At 42.4% G+C, this 19,476-nt stretch overlaps 1 protein-coding gene across 2 annotated transcripts in view; it reads left to right on the forward strand.

The window, feature by feature from the left end:
• The window catches only part of NFKB1 (nuclear factor kappa B subunit 1), a 54,636-nt gene extending 36,560 nt beyond the window's left edge, over nucleotides 1–18,076 (forward strand). For both annotated transcript variants that reach the window (XM_065736947.1, XM_065736948.1), the window contains exons 11-24: nucleotides 136–274; nucleotides 2,751–2,873; nucleotides 3,658–3,747; nucleotides 4,572–4,757; nucleotides 6,380–6,521; nucleotides 9,294–9,408; nucleotides 11,383–11,584; nucleotides 12,554–12,723; nucleotides 13,531–13,633; nucleotides 14,525–14,646; nucleotides 15,558–15,624; nucleotides 15,953–16,125; nucleotides 16,258–16,435; nucleotides 17,561–18,076. In XM_065736947.1, coding sequence (XP_065593019.1) covers nucleotides 136–274; nucleotides 2,751–2,873; nucleotides 3,658–3,747; nucleotides 4,572–4,757; nucleotides 6,380–6,521; nucleotides 9,294–9,408; nucleotides 11,383–11,584; nucleotides 12,554–12,723; nucleotides 13,531–13,633; nucleotides 14,525–14,646; nucleotides 15,558–15,624; nucleotides 15,953–16,125; nucleotides 16,258–16,435; nucleotides 17,561–17,748 — 1,998 coding nt within the window. In that variant the 3' untranslated portion in view covers nucleotides 17,749–18,076. The remainder of the gene's footprint in view (nucleotides 1–135; nucleotides 275–2,750; nucleotides 2,874–3,657; nucleotides 3,748–4,571; nucleotides 4,758–6,379; nucleotides 6,522–9,293; nucleotides 9,409–11,382; nucleotides 11,585–12,553; nucleotides 12,724–13,530; nucleotides 13,634–14,524; nucleotides 14,647–15,557; nucleotides 15,625–15,952; nucleotides 16,126–16,257; nucleotides 16,436–17,560) is intronic.
• Nucleotides 18,077–19,476: the final 1,400 nt, after the last annotated feature.

A 19,476-nucleotide genomic window follows, 5' to 3' on the forward strand; every position in this document is an offset into this window, starting at 1 on the left:
GCAAGTTTGTTGTTGTAGCAGCCTTCTGCTCCCCAGTAACGAACCAGCTCCTACAAAAATAACACAGATATGAATACAGAGTTACAAAAAAACATTGTCCGTGACAGATGTGCTTTATCATTGTTTCCTTCACAGTTTGCTATTGTGTTCAAAACACCCAAGTATCGAGATGTCAATATCACAAAGCCAGCATCCGTATTTGTACAGCTACGTCGGAAATCTGATCTAGAAACGAGTGAACCAAAGCCTTTTCTCTACTATCCAGAAATCAAAGGTAATTTATTAGACCCATTTTATATACCAGAAACAGAAACTGCTGGGTCCTTAGGAGTACTTTAACTAAGACAGGACAGGTAGGATGAAGGACTTTTTGTAGTTGTTCTTTTTAGAAAACAGGCTGTTTGCCTTCTTGGTTTGTGCAGAGCTAACGTGAAAACTGTTGGTGTAGTAGGTTTGTTGTTTCTTTTTTTGTCAGATTATTAAGCTGTAAATTTGTGTTATCCTACTGAGGCTTACTCCCGTTGTTTCCCGTATGCACACATGCCTCTCCATGCAGTAGGTGGCGCTCTCTTCCTCTGAGTTTCTGCAAAATGATGTCCGAGGACGTGTTAACAGTCAGTACTTTGAGATGAAACTTAAACTGAAGACTGGTACCTGGTGAAAAGTAGTACTTATTTTGCAGTTCTGTCCTTTCATCATTACACCTAGCAATTTCACTGACGGTTCTCAGTTCTATTTCCAATTGCTCATACTAGTTAAATAAGGTGAGACGTGGTGTGAGAGTAGGCAAAGTACTGTTTCAGCCTCTTACAGTGAAGTGTTAGTTAAATGGCTGAAATAGAATAGTTGGCATAGACCCACTTCCTGGGTTGTTAATGAAGTTAGTGCTGGTGAAGTCTAGCTGGCAAGTCTGTGCCATTTAAAGCCTTCTGTGTTTCAAATTAGTTTGATGTGCATGTCAGCAACAGTCATGTTTTTAAATACTAATGTTAAAGATGCAGAAATACCTTGAGGTCCAAGTTGGAACTAGTGGCTTTTTTGCACCAAGACAGCAGTTCTTTTGCTGAGCAGTTAACCTGCCTTCAGTTTGTGCTGTGAAGCCCTAATCTTGCAAGTATGCGGTGCCTAACATGGAGCTGGGGTGAAATAGGTTACCTAAAATATGAGTACATCAGTGCTAATGGAGTAAGATAACTGGGGAGACAGAGGGGAGGGGGTTACTGTACAAGTGAATCTGTTCTACAGTTATTATAGTAAAAGAACAGAAAGCATTCTTTTTCAGAAAAACTTCCAGAGTTGCCAGAGGATTTTGTGTCAGTAGTGATTTAAGGAGTCTCTTAACTGGAGTCTTACAGAAAGAAAAGTATACAACTGCAGAGCAAAATTGCTGAATGTGAAGTAAACTTCCTTATGAGGCTCTTAAAGGAGTAGAATTTATTCAACATTGCATTTTTGAATGCCCAACATAACCTAATCATAGAATTACCTTTTAGGGACTGTATTTTTCCCTGTTGCAAGTGTTAATGTGAACTTAGATGTGCATGTGGATTTTTTGTTTGTTTTTCTGACTAGATTGCTATCTAGCATTTTCTCTCTTTATCAGTGAGAGTTGCCTGGGGCATGCATGCATATGTACTTGTAGATTGTGTATGCATGGAAATAACACACTTCTGCATTTCAGTGTACTATTCCATGCATTCAGCTATCCATTTTTGGTGTGTTGACTGATGTGACTGTGCATGTAATTCCTTTTTGTCCTACATCTGTTGAAAATTACTAGATCATTTATTGAAGGTGGTCTCGTTTTCTTTTCTCAACAGTTTTTTTTTTTTTTTTTTAATTGCAACCTTTGTAATGTTCATATCCTCTGGCAGTTCTTGTCATGACTTTTTCACTTTCCACAATCACTGGGATAATTCTTCTAAAAAGTCTTCTACAGTGAGGGTGGTGAGGCACTGGAGCAGGCTGCCCAGAGATGTGGTGGAAGCCCTGTGCCTGGAGACATTCAGGGCCAGGCTGGACCAGGCTTTGAGCAACCTGATCTGGCTGTGCGTGTCCCTGCTCACTGCAGGAGAGCTGGAATAGATGGCTTTTAAGGATCCCTTCCAACTTCAAGGATTCTGTGATTCCAAATCATTGTGTTATGCTTTATGTTTGTGGGGGGGCTAAAGATTATTTTTTGCTTAGATGCTAAAAGGCTTTGTCTTTTCATCAGCTGCTGCTCCGCATGGGTCCTGCCTGAAAATAAGCACTTTATCCTGTTGTCCTTTCTGCTAATTTAAACACATTGTTCCAAGCAATGTTGTTTTCAACATTTCTCACCATCCTTACCCTTAGACAGAAGTTTAAAGGGCTCTGTGGATGCTCTGTGAAGCATTTTGTCACTATTGATTTCCAGAGTTGTATGTACATGAGCTGCTTTTTGGAGGAAGCTCTGAGCATCTTAACAGCATTTCTGCACATCCCCCCTGTCTGAGCATGAGACACGTGATACAAGGGGCTGCGTGAGCACACGAAATGCTGTCAGCCAGGCTGAGAATGACATCAGCTTTTTTCTCACAGGAATTCTCACTGCTCCATTTTGTACAAAATTGGTGGGGTTTTTTGAGCTAGAAATGGGTATAGCACTCCTTATTTCCCCCTACAAACTGGTATACTTTAATCATTTCTATGTGCCCATCTCTTTGTGGGCATGGACGCTAGTAAGAGTGACTCCTCATTCTGCCTGTTCCTTCCCACCTGAAATGCAGATAAAGAAGAAGTGCAGAGGAAACGGCAGAAGCTGATGCCCAACTTCTCCGATGGCTACGGGGGAGGCAGCGGCGCGGGAGGCGGTGGCATGTACGGAGGGGGAGGCGGCGGCGCCGGCTCTGGTGAGAGAGTGGCTCTGCAGAAAGGGGGATGAGGTTCTGCTCTCAGGGCCTGCAGAACAGATAGTTGTTCTGATGGTGAAATGAGGAATTCCACTCATCCTGGAGAGTTTCCTGTCCTTATACTGGAGTTACTCATTTCTGTCAAGCTGCTCGTTGTTTGCTAGATATTCCTTCAGCTCCTTTTCCATCCTGCTTGGTTAGACGGCTCCTGGTGATTTTTTTTTTTAATTTGAAGCTTCAAGTCACAGAAAACACCTTTCTAGTTGGAGTCTGAGTTAGGAGTCCATCGTACCTTAGCTTTTTTGGCGCCTAGGGCTTCAAATGCACTGAAATTCATGAGACAGCTAACTACATGCTTCAAATTAAACAAGTTCGTAGTTAGTACTGGAACCAGGAATGGAATGTAGCTAATTAACCCTGATACCATGAAGAATTATTAAAAAATTGAGATACTAGTTAGTAAGTGGCTCTGTAATACTGTGCTCTGTCTGTTGAATCCAGAGCATATCTGAGGTGCAGGATCATATGAGCAGTGCTTTGATTTCTTGCAGCAGAGCATTAGTGATGTAGATCAGTAAATGTCATCTGAACCACAATACCTTTGTAGCTCTTCTAAAGGAGCGGGGGGGGGAAAGCAGTAGTCAAGTTGTCATTACATAAACATATTGTCAGCACATGAACAATATAACAACTGAATACAAATCTGTTGTAATCACAGTGAGATGGTGTCTTCATTGCTTTAGGGTATCATTCTATTAATTATTCATCTTTTTTCTATCTGTAGGGTTCAGTTATCCTTCCTATAGTTACTCTACTTTTGGAGGAATGCATTTCCACCCTGGCACAACGAAGTCCAATGCTGGAATGAAACATGGTAACCCTGAAGATGTAATTCTTGTAGCAGTTGAATTGAGTCTGACTATACTTCTCTTCTACAGTATGAGCAAAACCAGTCCCTTCCTAGAACCTCCAGTGACTCAGAGGTTCATGTGTTACATTGCCCTGCTTCTTTACGGTTATGTTGAAGTCCACCTAAAATCTGTGTTCTTTTTAACTGCTAACTTCTGTGAAATTCGAATCCCCTCAGTGTGCTTTATATATTCAGTGTATGTTTCAAGCAGCAGCCCTTTTGCTGTTTAAAGAGGTGACTCAAGGACTAGACCAGAGAAAAGGCATCTTCCTTCGTTACCACAGTCTGGTACTACACAGTAATCAAAAGTAGTCATGTAAGAGTCTATGGAAAGGATAAGAGCAATAATAAGGATGGTCCCATCTGCCTGAAGTAGAGAAATAATTTCAGATCTGTTTGTTTAATATTCTGTAGTTATTTCCAGAACCACAGGGATGAATTTGCTGTCAGGGAAAACAAATCTGGTTAATTCCAGAAGATTTCCTTGGTGTACTTCTGACTCGGACTGGTGTTCTTTCAAAGGAAGGTGTATGTGTTATAGATACGTAAAAGTTTAATTTTTAAAGAAGAGCCTGATGAAAACATAATCACTTCAAAGTGAGTTACATTGCTCCATCTGTCCCTGTGAGTTGGTGTCTGTAGTATTAGGAGTGTTTAAAGATAACGCCTACGTCTAAGAAAATGTTTATATTGAGTTCTTTAGGGTTTAGTTATTGCTGGTTGAGCTTTATCACTCACATAAAAAAGTGGGAGCATTGTACACTAATGGTATTTGTTTCTGTTTGAAGAACTGTCAAATAGCACAGTTGAAAAAGATGAAGAGAGCTCTGATAAAGAAAGTGACAAATGGAACATGAAACGTGATATGAACTTGGAAAAGAATGAGTGCAGAACCTCTGGTCATAATGAGGAGAAAGAGGATGCTTCTTCGTCCTGTAAAGGTGAAGGAAACAAAGCCAAGTGTGGTTGTCAGGGTAAGCAAAACCACGGGTAGATGATATTTGCAGTAGAGGGCAAAGCTGTTCTTGGAAACTCTATAAATGCCTGCTCACTGTTTTCAAAATCTGATGATTTTCTTTGAGTACACAAGAGCTGTTCATTTCTCTCAGGTCTAAGATCTTGCCCTGTACACGGCTTCGTACTGCAACAGGTCCTGCAAGGAGATGAGATAGCTGAGCCAGCTGGGCACGTTTAATGCTGCTTCACTATAAACCTCTGTAGGTTCACTGAAAGCAGTGACTGCACGTGGAATACAATTCAGTGTATGCACTTCAGTGTGTTTTGATTTTTTTTGTCAGCTTTAATGGATAAAGAAGGTCTGCATGATTGTTGTGTAGTCCTTCCCTGCAGTCCTGCTGTAAAATTGCATTGTTTTTTATAACACTGATGATAATTTTTTAGGATTTAAGTAACCATGCTTCTCATCAAATTAAGAAATCGTAATAGAGAGTCGTGGTATTTTTTTTCACCTGCTTGAAACAGAGAGCTCTATTCCAATTTTTTGGGTTTTTGTGTTGTATGGGTAAAGACTGAACTGCTTAATGCTTTTTATTTTGGATGTATATCCTGAATACAACATCTGCTGGATCCTATTATTTAGTATTAAGAAGTAAATAACAAATAAAACTCATCAGCCTAGGCATACAGTCTAGGAACCACTGTGATCTAGAGGCTATAAAAATAAATGTCATGGATAGCTGGGTTAGCTTTTGGCGTACAGAAATTCTGTATTCGTGTTAACTGGGGATACATGTCTAAGTGAGACAGAAGCACTGGTTATGTGTAACTGGAAATCCCTGTGTTCCCTCCTTCTGTCAGCTTTAAATTGTATTATCTATTTCACCTGTTTGCTATTCATGATTTCAAACCTTACTTTATAGAAACTTAAATTTGCTGAAAATACAGTCTGGTTTCAGCTGATACTGCTTCTCAGAACAATGTCTGTGGTTTCAGAGCTGATCTGTTTCACTTTTGCTAGTTTCTGCCGATACAGAACCACAGAATATTGGCAGAGCAGCTGGTGACCTCCTTCAGTTACCAGTTTCCCCGTGAAGTTGAGGAGAGTGCCTGGTTCAGACTGGGGGGGGGGAGGGGTGGGACACAAAGCTCTGGATTTATGCCATAGCTTCTCTGTGAGCTTCTGTGCAATATTTGACAGGTCTTTTAGGCTTCTTGTGCCCCAGTTTGCTGCAGTCTGAATGGGGCAGAACTACGCGGGATGTTCTTTAAGTGCTCTATGGACAAGAGTCGTTAGCTGTCACTTGTACCTGAGCAGTTCCAAGCTTCTGCTCCTTTCTTCACTGCACACAAGTGCACATTAATGGAAGTAACGGTGCCACTCAAACCACAGGTAGCTTCCAGAGATGGGCTGTTCTCAGGACTCCTGCTGCACAGTGCTCAGCACATGCCAGGTTTTCCTTCCAAGAGATTCATTCCCTCTGTGCTTTCCTCTCAGGTGTGATTAACAGCCCATCTCAGCGAATCAGTAAATAATGAATGCATGGTGATTTGCACCTTGTATTTCCACGCAGAAAGAAAGGAGGTGCTGCTACAGAGAAGACAACTGAGCTAATGAAGACAAAAATTTGTGTTGCAGATGGTCTGTTCCTGGAGAAGGCTCTGCAGCTCGCCAAGCGCCACTGCAATGCTCTCTTTGATTACGCTGTCAGTGGCGATGTGAGGATGCTGCTGGCTGTTCAGCGCCATCTCACTGCTGTCCAGGATGACAACGGGGACAAGTAAGTCACTGCTGGCAAGGACTCAGCAGCAGGAGAGTTGGGCCTTTGGCAGTAGCGCAGTCAGCATTCCATCTGCTGTGGGCGCTGCTCAGGGACTGCAGCAGCACTCGAGTCAAATAGACATCGTTCTCCTTTATGCTGTCTGGGAGAGGAATGGTTGTGATTTCTGCTGCTCACACCCCCAAGTTGGTTGCTTCAGTACCTCTCAGGAGTAATGTGTGAGGGTGTGTGGAGGATGCTTTGAGTTTGTCTGCCTCTGCTTACTTCAGAACGCTGAGTGTGAAGTGTTGTGAAACACAGTTGATGGAGATCACCAGCTTTGTGCTGGAGGAGAGCGCTCTGCTTTTTGTTCCGTGCAAGTTCTTAACTCTTCATAAGGAATTTTGAGTTGCGGGTGCACTGGGAGAAGTAGAAATAATAGCTGGGTCCGTGCTGCTTTTGTCCTACTGTCACCAAAGGACACTGTGCAGATTCTGTGGGACTCAGACTGAAATACAGTGAGGGACACATTAATAGTAGTTACACAAGTGATATTGTCACGTTGTCACTTTTTAGTGGGCTCTGCACAATCACTTGTGTTTCCTTAATTGCAGTATTTTGTGCAGTAGAAGCCGGGTAGACCTTAAGGTCTCTAAACAGATGGAAAATGACAAGAGGCTGAAGCAGCCTCAGAGTGCTGATAGGCTAAATAGTGCAGAATCACTGAGAAGTGCTTGCTTTGCTCTCCAGCTGGCAGTTCGATGAAGCTTTGAGGTAAACAGGTGTGTGCATGAGGTAGGGGGTAGCAAAAAAACCTGCTGGCACTTTGGACAGTAGAGCTTCTGTGTGTATTTGTTGGCTTTGTTGTTGTTGTTTGGTTTTAATTAAAAAAAAATACTCTCCAGAAGGTTGTGAGAGAATATTAATATCAGTGCCAGTAAGAACAACCTCTGCATTCAAACATAAAGATGGCGTTCCCCAGATTTGGACTTGCAGAGTATTTCAACAAAGTTGAAGTAGTTTGCTTATTATGAGAGTTATTTTTTTCTGGATCAAGAAGTACCTGCAAGTATGAGAGCCTCAAGTTCATGTCGCTTTTCTCCTGAGAAGGAGCTTAGTCTGTGAACATGTAATGCATGTCAATTACTCTGCAGCTGCTGAACAAAACAAAGCTGTGGTGGCTGTCTCCCAGCTCTCTCACAGGAGCTGTTCAAGAAAAACCCAAATTCCAAAATTTATACATCGGTTCTTTGTAATTTTAATCATTAAAAGCATATGACAAAGACTATAAATTTGTTGCTTAAGCCATTAAAGAAACATTAGTGACAACAGTTTTGCTCATCATTCATGAAAACGGTCTGTAGGGAATGGAAAGACCTTTGTTGAGATCCTGTGTTTTGTTTAATGGTTTTGATACCAAAGACATGAATCTGTGGCGGGCATTTGCTTACAGTAGTGCCTGCTGTTGCTGCATTTGTAGCACTGAGGGTATTAAAACACTCTGCCTCCATGGGGTAGAATTATTTATCACAGGAAGGAGATCTGAAGGCAGTAGAAAAGTGAATTTGTTTGTGAGATTTGGAAATAAAATGTCAGCATGATAGAGCATAGAGAGTATTTCCCAGGGAGTGGAGGAACGCTTCTCTTACGGCAGCAGTGGGACTGTTGGAACAGCACAGAAGAGCTGAGGGAGGAGAAGCATCACAGTGCTGCCTGTGGCAGTGTCCAGGGGCAGTAAGACAGCCCTTCAGGGATCAGTTTGCTTTAGAAATCATAGGGTTTTTTTTTCCTTTTTAACATATCTTGGGGTTTGGAGTGCTCACTCTTAACTGAAAGAGAAGCCTATGCCAGAAATGGCAAGGAGCTGCTTTATTCTGAGGGAAGTGTAGGTGTGAGCGTATTCAGGTACTCCTGGATCAGGATCCCTAACAAGCACATGGTGTGACCTGTGCTCATGTGTGCTGAGGAGGATCTAGAAGCCGGCCATGGAGAGCTTGCTAAGGTGTGATTCAAAACAGGGCACAGCTTTGAAATGACAGCTCAAGGGAACGAGACAGAGGAGTGATGAGAGTCACAACGTGCTGCTTCCCTGGTGTTTTTTGGCAAGTGCAGCCACTATGGCTGAGGGTGTGAAGGAGCTCTGGAGCAGAGCACAGGGAAGGCTGCAGTGTGAACTCAGCAGAAATGGCACTTCACAGAGTCACTCACGTCCCTCAGCAGGTTCTTCCTTCAGCAACAAAGACACCTCTGACCACTGCTGCAAATCCTGTGGCTGTTAGTCACTGGCCTGAGCCCTGAGTGGCTTTTCTGTTTGAAGATGAAAACTAGAAAAACCTACAGACCGGGGAGGGGGGAACCCCCAGGGGAAAATCTGCCTGGGTGGCAGAGGGCTGTGGAAATTCTGGAGGAAGGCTTTGACAGGAAGAGATGTCTGTGTGCTGAATAATTCAAAACATGTTTAAAAAAAAAAAAGAGAGAGAGAATAGAACCTGGGTGTTACAAACAAGTTCTGAGACAATTCTTATTAACAAGGTTTTATTTGTTAGACTTGCAGTTACATCATACTCAGGACCAGCAAAATCCATCCTGATTCCCCTTTTGTGATTGAAGGGTTAAACATATCTCTCTTCTGACTTGATTTGTTCTGATGTTAGCGTTATTTTAGATGCTGGTCATGACTCCCAATTGGCAAATGTTTGTCTCAGAATTTGATCAGGTGTACGGCCAAATCTGAGAATTTGCATCATACGTTTGAGAATACAGTGACAGTGCTAATCTGTTCTTTTGTTTCAGTGTCCTTCATTTGTCAATTATCCACCTTCATAGAGAACTGGTTAAAAACCTCCTGGAAGTGATGCCGGATATGAATTACACCAACATTATCAACATGAGGAATGACCTTTATCAGGTATGCTGTGGTGTAACTGAGGGGGATTGTTCAGGCAGCAAAAACTGTTCTCCTGTCTTATTTTCCTTCTATTCATTGGAATGAGCCCAGGTCAGATAGTAGGGCAAGCTGGTTTAGCATTTCACATGCAGAAGAACTGAGTGACATGCTGTAAGATGATGGAAGAACAAGAAGGGGACGTTTTCCCTCTATGAATTCCTAACTCCCTTGATGTTAAGAGAAACATTTCCATTCATTTACCATAGAACAGCCTCAAAATTCAGAATTCTTCAGTTTGTATTTTCATTATTTGGCTTCTCTGTTATTAAACCAGAGATGTGGATTAGTGTGCCACTCTGGGCTCTTTCGGACTTTTTAATGCAGATCAACTCAGGTCATGAGTGAGTTGCTGAGGTTGTAACAGCTGTGTCCTTCTGTAACCTAGAAGGTCCCCATGCCTGCTGTATAAGCACCAAGGGCTTTCTTTCATTTCTTGGTTCACAGTGTAACACTGAAGGAGAGAAAGAAACTAAAAAAAGTCTTTTACCCAGTAGGGAAATGATTTGTAGCAGCTCAGCACGATTCTCAACTTACCTGCAACACAGCCTGAGCTTTTTCTGCTGCAACTCAGATGGGCTTTAGAAAGAGCTGTGGAATCTTGCCAGTACAAGAAGCTCTTTTCAACAGTGCGTGCCATTGCGTTGTCCTGAAGGTATGCAGCTGGACAGCACACAGCAGCACTCCTGAGATTGGTGCCATTTCTTTCTGCTCAGCTCCAAGCTGCACATGGTAAAGCCAAGACTTCATTCTGTGCACATAATCTCAGAGGCTCTATTGTGACTTTTTTGTTCTCTTTCACATTTGATTATTATGTTCACATGAAGGAAGTTTGAAATGTGGAAGGTGATGAAAGCAAGAAGATTCTGAATTGAATTTTGTATGCCCTCTATTTATAGAAATAGGAAGCAAAGTTGTGCTCCACACAAGAAATAAATCTCTAACTACCAGAACTTCTCCAGTATTCTGCCTTCTACTTAAACCTGAAGCTGGTGCTGGGAAGAAGTGCAGTTTTAGCCTAAGGTTCCCCTTCTGTACAGATACTCTGAAAGATTAATTATGCTCATGCTATATAAATGCAAGTAATTAATTGCAAATACATTAGTGATTCCATTGACAAGCACAGGCTTTTTGTACAGAGCTGGAATTAGTTCCTTTTTTACAGTCATCTGTAAATACAATGATATGGAGATGGAATCTTGTGCATTTTTCAGATTATTTTAGTGTTAGGAATATTATGTAGTGCCTCACTGTTAAGATACCTGCTTTGTTTGTGATCCATAGAGCTTCTTACTAGCAAAGATGCAGTATACAATTAACCTCTGGAAAAGCTTGAAATCTCACTCGAAAGCCTCAGTGGTGCAGGTGCCTCAGTATCAGTAGGTGATATTGTGTAATCTGAACTCTGACAAACAGAACAGCAAGTTTCCCTGCTTTTTTTTGTGTGTAGTCATTTTGAAGGATAAGGAAATCCTAAACCCGAGGTTGGGAAGTTGCTTTTTAGGAGCAAAATCAGAGTATGGTGCAGTTGCAAAGGCAGAGCTGAACAGGCTTTAGGAAGTGTGTGTGTTCCTTCTGTGGCAGGAGCTTGGCTGGGAGCAGCTGGAAGCAGTTACTGCATCTTGGAGTACGGGGATTCTCTTATTTCCTGAGTCCCTTGTGCTGCAGATGGCCAGGTTAGTTCCCCAGCCAGCAGAGTAGGCAGTATCTTCCTTCCTCAAGTCTGACTGCTGACACCAGTGAGGTGGCTTTTACTTCCAGTAAGTGGAAACCCTATCAGTATTATACAGCAGAAGAAAAAGTATGCAAGTTTTTCACCCGTGCCAGCTTTAAAGTGGAGCAGCATCTCACAGTAGGTGCTTTTATTGGCTTAGCAGATTTCTGTAAAGGGGTGTAGCTGCTGCTCATCTTCTCATGGCTCACTTCTGTCGCTTCCAGACCCCCTTGCACCTGGCAGTAATCACAAAGCAGGCAGAGGTGGTAGAAGACTTGCTGAAGGCTGGAGCAAATGTCAACCTTCTGGATCGCCATGGTAACTCTGTGTTACATTTAGCTGCTGCTGAAGGAGACGACAAGATTCTGAGTCTGTTCCTCAAGCATCAGAAGGCATCTTCAATGATCAACCTTTGCAATGGTGAAGGTATGGAACGGTAGTGCTGTTCACTTACCCCCTAGATAAGCACCCACCATTTCTGACAAGACCTTGCAGGTAGCATCTTTCCCCGTTTGGCTTTTATACACCTGCAGTCAGATAAGGGAACATAGATGCATAGTTTTTGTGGTGATAGGAATGCAGAGATTGATAATGTCCAGATTACACAGTATGCATTTGAACTTTTTGTACTTCAGTGTCACAAAATTTCAAAAACTGTCTTCCTCTTGAGATGCCCTGTAGAACCATGGGTTAAAAAAATTCCCCCTGAAAATATTTCCTCCTCTGTAGTGAATAAAATCCCATCAGAAGTCATTTCTGGACCAGTGTCAAGTATCACATCTGGAACTTTGGGACCACATAGTATTAAAGCTTATAAAATACCCATGGAGACCCAAGTCTCCCACTTTGCAATGGCACAGGTCATTGGAATTTACTACTCTTGCATTAGATGTAGATAGTAAAATACCTGGCCTGAAAATGTCACTAAGTGATTTAAAAACCTGTATTCAGTTCCTCAGAGAGCACTGATCCTTCGTATTATTTTTAAATGGAAACCTTTTGATTCTCATTTTGAGGCACTGCAGTTAATGGTGAGGTGACAGGGCTGTCTGACCTTAAAGGAGCTTTAGTTATTCTCCAGGATGTTTCTAGAACATTCTTGGGTGAGCTCCTTATTGTTCCCTTCTGTTCCTCTGTGCAATTCGCTGATTTTTTGTCACGCGTGGTTTTGAGTCCCCATCAGTAACACAAATAGTTCCAATTTATGCACAAGGAACATTTTAATTAACACCGTTTTTGGCGCATCGACAGGCAAAGTCGCTTGTGCTCACATAGCTACAGCAACTCGATCATTCATTTTACGCCTCTCGGAGATGCGGCTGCTTAACAAGGCATTACTGTGACATTTCTGTGTTTTTCAAATGTTAATGTACACGATGAATGGCTTTTGTGTAGGTCTGGGTGCGATTCATATGGTGGTGATGGCCAATAGCTTGTCCTGTCTGAAACTACTGATTGCTGCTGGAGTTAACGTCAATGCTCAGGAACAAAAGTCCGGACGAACTGCGCTGCATTTAGCTGTTGAACAAGAGAACCTCCCCTTGGCGGGCTGCCTTTTGCTTGAGGTGAGGGCACAATTTCTTCTTCCCCAGTCTTCCCACATACGTATTTTCAAGACTTTTAAAATACATCAGTGGAGCTGAAGCAGCATTTCTCTGTATTAAGTTGATTACTTTAACTGGTACGATGGCAAAATTATTGCTAATGTTCTTTATTTGTTATTAGTTGTTCAGCACCACTGAAGAACCTTCTGTAAGATGAAAAATTGAGTTTGTGACCCTGACCTGACTGCTTGTGCCATGCTTAATTTGCACTGAGTAATCCCAGCAGCCAATGAAACTACTCGCGAACAAGTTGCTTATCTCATCTCGTGTGGTGGAATGTGTATGCAGATGTGCAGAGAGATAGCTGTGTGTATCTGTAAATATTTGTCTCATCTCTAGCACCTTGATCTCGGCGCACACCCACAGCTACCTGCAGTAGCTGCCCCGGTGTCGGTACAGACGCGCTCTGCTGAAGGGCAGCAGGAAGGCAGCGCTCAGTGCACGGTGAATGCTGCGGGTAATCTGATAATAGAACTATTATCTGATCAGTATTATGGAATGCAGAGTGGCTTTTGAGTTTTATCTACCTGACCTATTTGGGTTCAGATAGCACGGCCCCTGCTGTAGTACTGCAGCACACAATACCCTCTGTTCTTGCATGCCATGGGTCGCAGTCACTTTCCGAGTCGTTCTTTTCAGACAGTGGTTGGAATTTCTGTGCAAACAGCCATGGAACGGTGCTCACGTGCAGGGTGGCAAGGTTTGTGCAGTCTCTGTGCAACAGTACTGTGTGGGTGAACAGCATTTTTCTTCTCTTTTGATGCTTAGGGTGATGCAGATGTGGACAGCACTACGTACGATGGCACAACGCCTCTGCACATAGCAGCCGGAAGGGGCTTTACAAAACTGGCAGCAGTGCTCAAAGCAGCAGGTATTATCCAATCCGGTATCTCTTGCAGTGTTCTCTTTAACTGTGCCAATTCAGGCTGGGGGCTGCACGCAGATGTCAGTGAACTCCTTAAGGAGCAGAAGATAGCAGGTGTTAGAAGCACAAACGCTTGTTCCCCTCGGGAAGTCGTAGTTTCAGGGGCTCTGTTACTCTTTAGCGCCATCTGACGGCTAAAAAAAAGCAAAGCAAAACTGTGTTAGTAAAAATAGCTCCGAAGTATTCTTGGAAGTTTTTTAACATAGGTATATCAATACAGATATTTTTAATATCTGAAGAAGCAGAGAAGAGACCCAGTTATGTAGCTGGGATAAGGATTGGACTGCTTTAAAGAAAAGAAACTGGGGACACTTGTCCCAATTCTGTATCGTTACAGTAAAGTTCGTTTTGATTATGTATTGGAATGCTTTTTTTAGTTGTGTTTAAACCCTTACTACCTGAATGTTCCCCTTTCAAACAGAAATCCAAGCCTCCACTGCTCTGGCTGTGTGCTTGGCCTTTTAATAACGCTGTCACTTTCCCTGTCACCACAACAGGGAAGCTGTGCACCAGGGGCTTCATCTCATATGTGCTCTGTGTGAGACAAGAATGGGACTGGAAGTCGGTTCATATAATCAGAGTCTTTCTTTGTGCCTTAACATCCTGCCTGTCGTTTTTTCCCATCTGCATAACAGATGAAGAATACACAGGGATGTTATGATATTTAACTTCATTTTATAAAAATAACAACACTAGTTTCTGAGTTAAAATATGTATTCCATGTTTTGAATTGCAAACCTGCTAATTTAGCCATTTAAGCTGTGCTTTTCAACAACACTTAATGCAAAACAGCTTAAAAGCCTTTCCTTAGAAATTTATTGCGTGCTCATTTTCCAGGTGCAGATCCTCACGTGGAGAACTTTGAGCCACTCTTTGATGTAGAAGATGATGGGAAAGATGATGACGATGAAGGAATTGTACCTGGAACAACACCCCTGGACATGGCAGCCAGCTGGGAGGTACGTGGTCTTTTGTCTTGTACTGCTCAGTGATAAAAATAGACAGTTCAGCTCTCGCAGCAAGTTTGTTCCATTTCATCCCATTATTTAAACGGTGCCAAACTACTCCAGCACCTTAACATCCTGCCTGTCATTTTTTCCCATGACACCAAAAACAAACTTACTGAGCCATGAGAAAAGGTGAAGTGGAAGAAAGCTCTTAGCAGCCTACTTCTGCTAAGCAAGATTGAGCAGGCATTTCTTCAAGTAGTTGTGCAGGGGCTGTCAATGTGGAAAAGGATGCAGCAGATTAAGCAGCATGTGCATGAAGGTGCATGTTCAGGGTCTCCAGGGTGAGGTTGGGACACTATGTAAGAAGTTTCTCTGCTGAATGGTCTTCAGAATTGCACACTGGGCGATATGAAGTGAAAAAACAGACTTCTGTGTCCTACCTGAGCATTGGTTTGGTTACATGGTTCAAGTTTCAGTATCCAAAGTACATGCAGCTGGCACGATGTGAGTGTACAAGTAGCCAGCATCCCTGATCATACAGAGCTAGGGTGGGGAGTGGTACTAAAAAGGTGAAAATCTGGCTCAGGCTTTGCTTGAAATTATTAGTTAGATAGTTGTTATAACTATGTAGATAGTTGCTAACTTCCCACTTAAATACTGCTACAACCCCTTATTTACTGCACAGGCTGCCTCTGTGTCCTGAATAGTAATTGCCAGATGACGGAGCTTAAGGGCAAGAGAGATGAACTTAAAGATTTCTCCCTCACCATATGCACAGGGTTTCTGTGATATTAACAAAAAAAAAAAAAGGGCTCACATACAGCACTGTAATTGTGTGGAAATAATACTACTGAAACTAGCCAAAATAACAGACAAATAACCAGGCTCTGCTAAACACTAAATTGAATTTATTCTCTTAGGTGTATGACATACTGAATGGCAAACCCTATGCAGCAGCAGCAGTTTCGGAGGACTTACTGACACAAGGTAACACCCCCTTGATAATGAATAGCTGATACTGAAAGTCTGCTTGGAGTAGAACTTGACCTGCAGCAGCTTGTGAGGGAGCTGGGGAGGGAGAGGAGGTACCCACTACCACCACAGCCTTAGAATGGGCGAGATTCTGTTAAGTTTTCAGTATTACAGCATTATTATTTACGATTATATATTATATAGAAGTATATAATATATAACATAAATATATTTTATATATTTACTGTTATATTAATACTACAGTGTTATTTGCCTTTGCTTCTGCTTAGAAATGAACTGGCGTGTGACTCGTGTAAATAACAGACGTTTTTCTGTTCCCCAGGCCCTCTGAGAGAACTGAATGAAAGTTCCAAGCAGCAGCTTTACAAGCTATTGGAAGCGCCTGATCCAAGCAAGAATTGGTCTACTCTAGCAGAAAAGCTGGGTCTTGGCATTCTTAATAATGCCTTCAGGTTGAGCCCTTCGCCCTCAAAAACTCTGCTAGATAACTATAAGGTAAAGTGGCTGTAACAAGTCAGAAAGAGCACACAGATGTGCAGTAAATGTGCTCCTGCACAGTGAGATGCTGCAGCCCTTTGGTTTTAGCTAGCCAGGGTGAAGCTGAACACCTGCTGTCTTCTCTCCTAGATTTCTGGAGGTACCGTTCAAGAGCTGCTCACTGCTTTGAGACAGATGGATCACACGGAAGCTATTGAACTCATTCAAAAAGCACTATCTAGCTCACAAAGGCAGTCTCACCAGGACAACACCACAACAGAAGCTCTTCCTGCATCATCACCAGCCAACTTTGCAAAGGGAGAGACAGGTAAAATTAACAGCACAACATCAAACGCTTTTAAAACATTTTTTAGTTCTCCCTCCTCATTTTGGACCGCTAATAGCAGAGTTTTTTACACCCATCACGCCTGAGCTGCTTACCTATCACAGTAGGCCTTTGGCAGTTGTTTGCAGAAGAAAGAGGAAAAATGGATGATTTTAATCTGTGGCCCTGAATTACAGTATTAAGTGTAACTGTAGGCTCCTTTTTCCTTAAACTGGGCATCTGCCACTTAGTGATATCAACTCCTTATGTGTCTTAAGGATCAAAAGATAAACTGGGGAATGACTTCACAGGCTTATAGACATTCCCGTTACATTTTCACTTGCCTATTTCTTCCAGCCAATCCAGACAGATACAAATGTTTGGAGTTCATAAACATCTCATAAAAAATCCACCACAGCAACTCCAGCTGTGTAGTGGACATTGTTCAGTCATGGAACCAACATTTGCACCTTTCAAAAGTGCCTCTTTAGATTATTCATAAAGGGCGAGGGACTTTGTGCTGCTTTGCAACATGAATGCCATTTTTTTTTTAAACTGATGTTGAGAAGAATACCACTGAGCTCTGTGCTATGCTGTCCCCTGTTCTGTTCGCTTCAACTCTGATACAGTTCTCTTGCAATCAGGTGCTCGTTTTGTGGAGCTTACACAGGTGATGGCAGCTTTGTGTTTCAGTCTCACTTGAGTAACCAGATGAAAATTGCTCAAGGCAAACATCTCAGAAATCAGCAAGTGAAATAAAGAGAGTTTTAGGAGCTTCATCCTGGAGCTGTATACTTACACAGTCCATGCATCTGAGATGCAGAGAACTTTTTGCCCTGCTGTTACCACGCTGGGGCAGAGTCCTGACTCCAGTGCAGTGACAGTATAGATGGCAGCAGCACACCAGGCTTCCCGTCTCACCCAAACGCTGCCTGCAGTTGATCTCTGACTGCAGTGCATCAGCTCACATGTTCTGCTGTAAACACTCAGCACAGCTTTTCCTATAGCGGTACCTAAAGCTGCAGTTCTTTTCTCACACAAGAGTTGTGACGTAGCGCTTTGTATTCCTCTGGCCTTTCAGGACATTGCTAAACTAAAACAAACTGATCTGTTTCCCTTCTCTTTCAGGTGAACTTTATAATCACAAATTTCAAGACACCGAAAGCACGTGTGACAGCGGCGTGGAGACGTCCTTCCGCAAATTGAGCTTTACTTACTCGGACTCTCTGAGCAGCAAGTCATCGGTAACACTCAGCAAAATGGCCCTGGGCTACGGCCAGGAAGGCTCAGCACAAAGCAGTTATATACCTAACTAGGTAACTTCAGGTAGCAGTACATGCAGTTACAGGAACAGCCCTGGCATTTAGAGTTACTTTGGAGTTGTCACAGCTAGAGGGAAGTGAATTCACAACCGGAAATGCACCGGAGGAACCACACACGGACCTGAACCAGTGGTGACTCCTCCCTCTTGTTGCCTTCCTCAAATACATCTAATGTTATTAATTTGCAAGCCACAGCTGAGAACCTGGGCTCCACTGCCACATTAATGCACAGCACAGGATGCTGATGGACTGACAGAGCTCACCCAATTTGTGAGGATTTTCTTTTGTAGATCAAAATAACTCCTTGTTAACGCGTAACACCAGCTCACTTGATTCAAAGAGATAAAGCACACAGCAATCAAAGGATAGTTTCTGGCTGTTCCAAGCTTTGTGGCATGGCTGTCTGGAAAAAGCTCATAAAATCACTGGCTAAGAAAAATAGTGACTTTAAGTGCAACAGTGACAACTCTGAAAGACAAAAGAATCCTAAGAAAGAAAAAAAGAGAATCTTGTATATTTCAAATAATGTATTTAAACATATCCTCAGTGCCTCTTATTAAAAAAAATCAAGTTTTGCATTTCCTACTTGTAAATAGTTTTTTATGTCAGTTCTTTTAAAAAAAAAAGTGCTTTTTCAAAGCTTATTTTTATTTTACTTTTATAATAAAAACTCAAAATGAAATCTTGTCTATGTTTGCTGTAGTTTTTACAGTTAGTTACAGAACATTTAGTACTGAGTCTTGGCAATTTCCGAGTACTAAAATGAATGAAGGGTTGTGAGCCTTGTCCTTTGGCTTAGGTATTGCATATAGAGTGAGACCAGGAGCATCAGCTGTAGCTGAGAATCTGTGCAGTGGAACTAAAGCCTCTGATTCATAGTCTTTGATAGTTCTTATCATTCTGGCAGCAGAGAGTCACCTACACTGAAATCAACCATTGAGCGTATCAGCAAAAACGATGAGCTGCCTCTTACTTGGGCTACATGAAACAATCTATAACCATGTTTCTGGGGAGTACTTTTTGCTTTAAGTTAATCCCAGTGAGTGCAACAGTTACAGATATTGCCCCCACTAAGAATACAGGGCAGCTCTCAGATGTAATTATAAAAATGCAAAGTGCTGTCATATCACTTACCCATAGCCAGCTTTCTTGGCACAAAGGTGGAGCTTTTGACACAGTGATGATGTCACACCCTGGTCTTCGGTAATGTGGATATAAGTCCTGGGAAAAGAAGATAATGTAAATAATATAAAATACTTACAGTAAACACTACTGTTACATCATGATCAGTGAAAAAAACTTTTGAAGTAACTTCATATCCAGCTGCATTAATTCCAGAGAAACAGGACACAAAATGGTAACAATACAGTGCTTTCTTTCAACTACCACACACGCAGCCTACCAGTGCAGCAGCAAGGCAGAGTCTTGTATCAAGGTTTCTGCAGTTCGGAGGTTACCAAGGCAGGCTGCCTGCTGATGAGCACCTTTAGCATTACTTCTGGCCCTCTGCTGCTTTCAATCCACCAGAAGACACTTGGGTCCGTGTTTTCTTAAGAGCTTTGTGACCAAATGCTGCCTGACAGCTAATCATCAGGTCAGCGACCCCACAGCGCACAGGAGAGATGTCTGCAAGGCCCCTTCTATTCAAGGGCCTTAAGTGGCAGGCTGGCATCTCTTCTTGCAGTTTCTTTGCAGCACAGCAGCTTCAGACCTTTTTTTGGT

The sequence above is a fragment of the Cyrtonyx montezumae genome, unplaced genomic scaffold (genome assembly GCF_038088225.1).
Source record: "Cyrtonyx montezumae isolate F1298 unplaced genomic scaffold, pur_monq_1.0 scaffold_2, whole genome shotgun sequence".
Classification (NCBI taxonomy): Eukaryota; Metazoa; Chordata; class Aves; order Galliformes; family Odontophoridae; genus Cyrtonyx; species Cyrtonyx montezumae.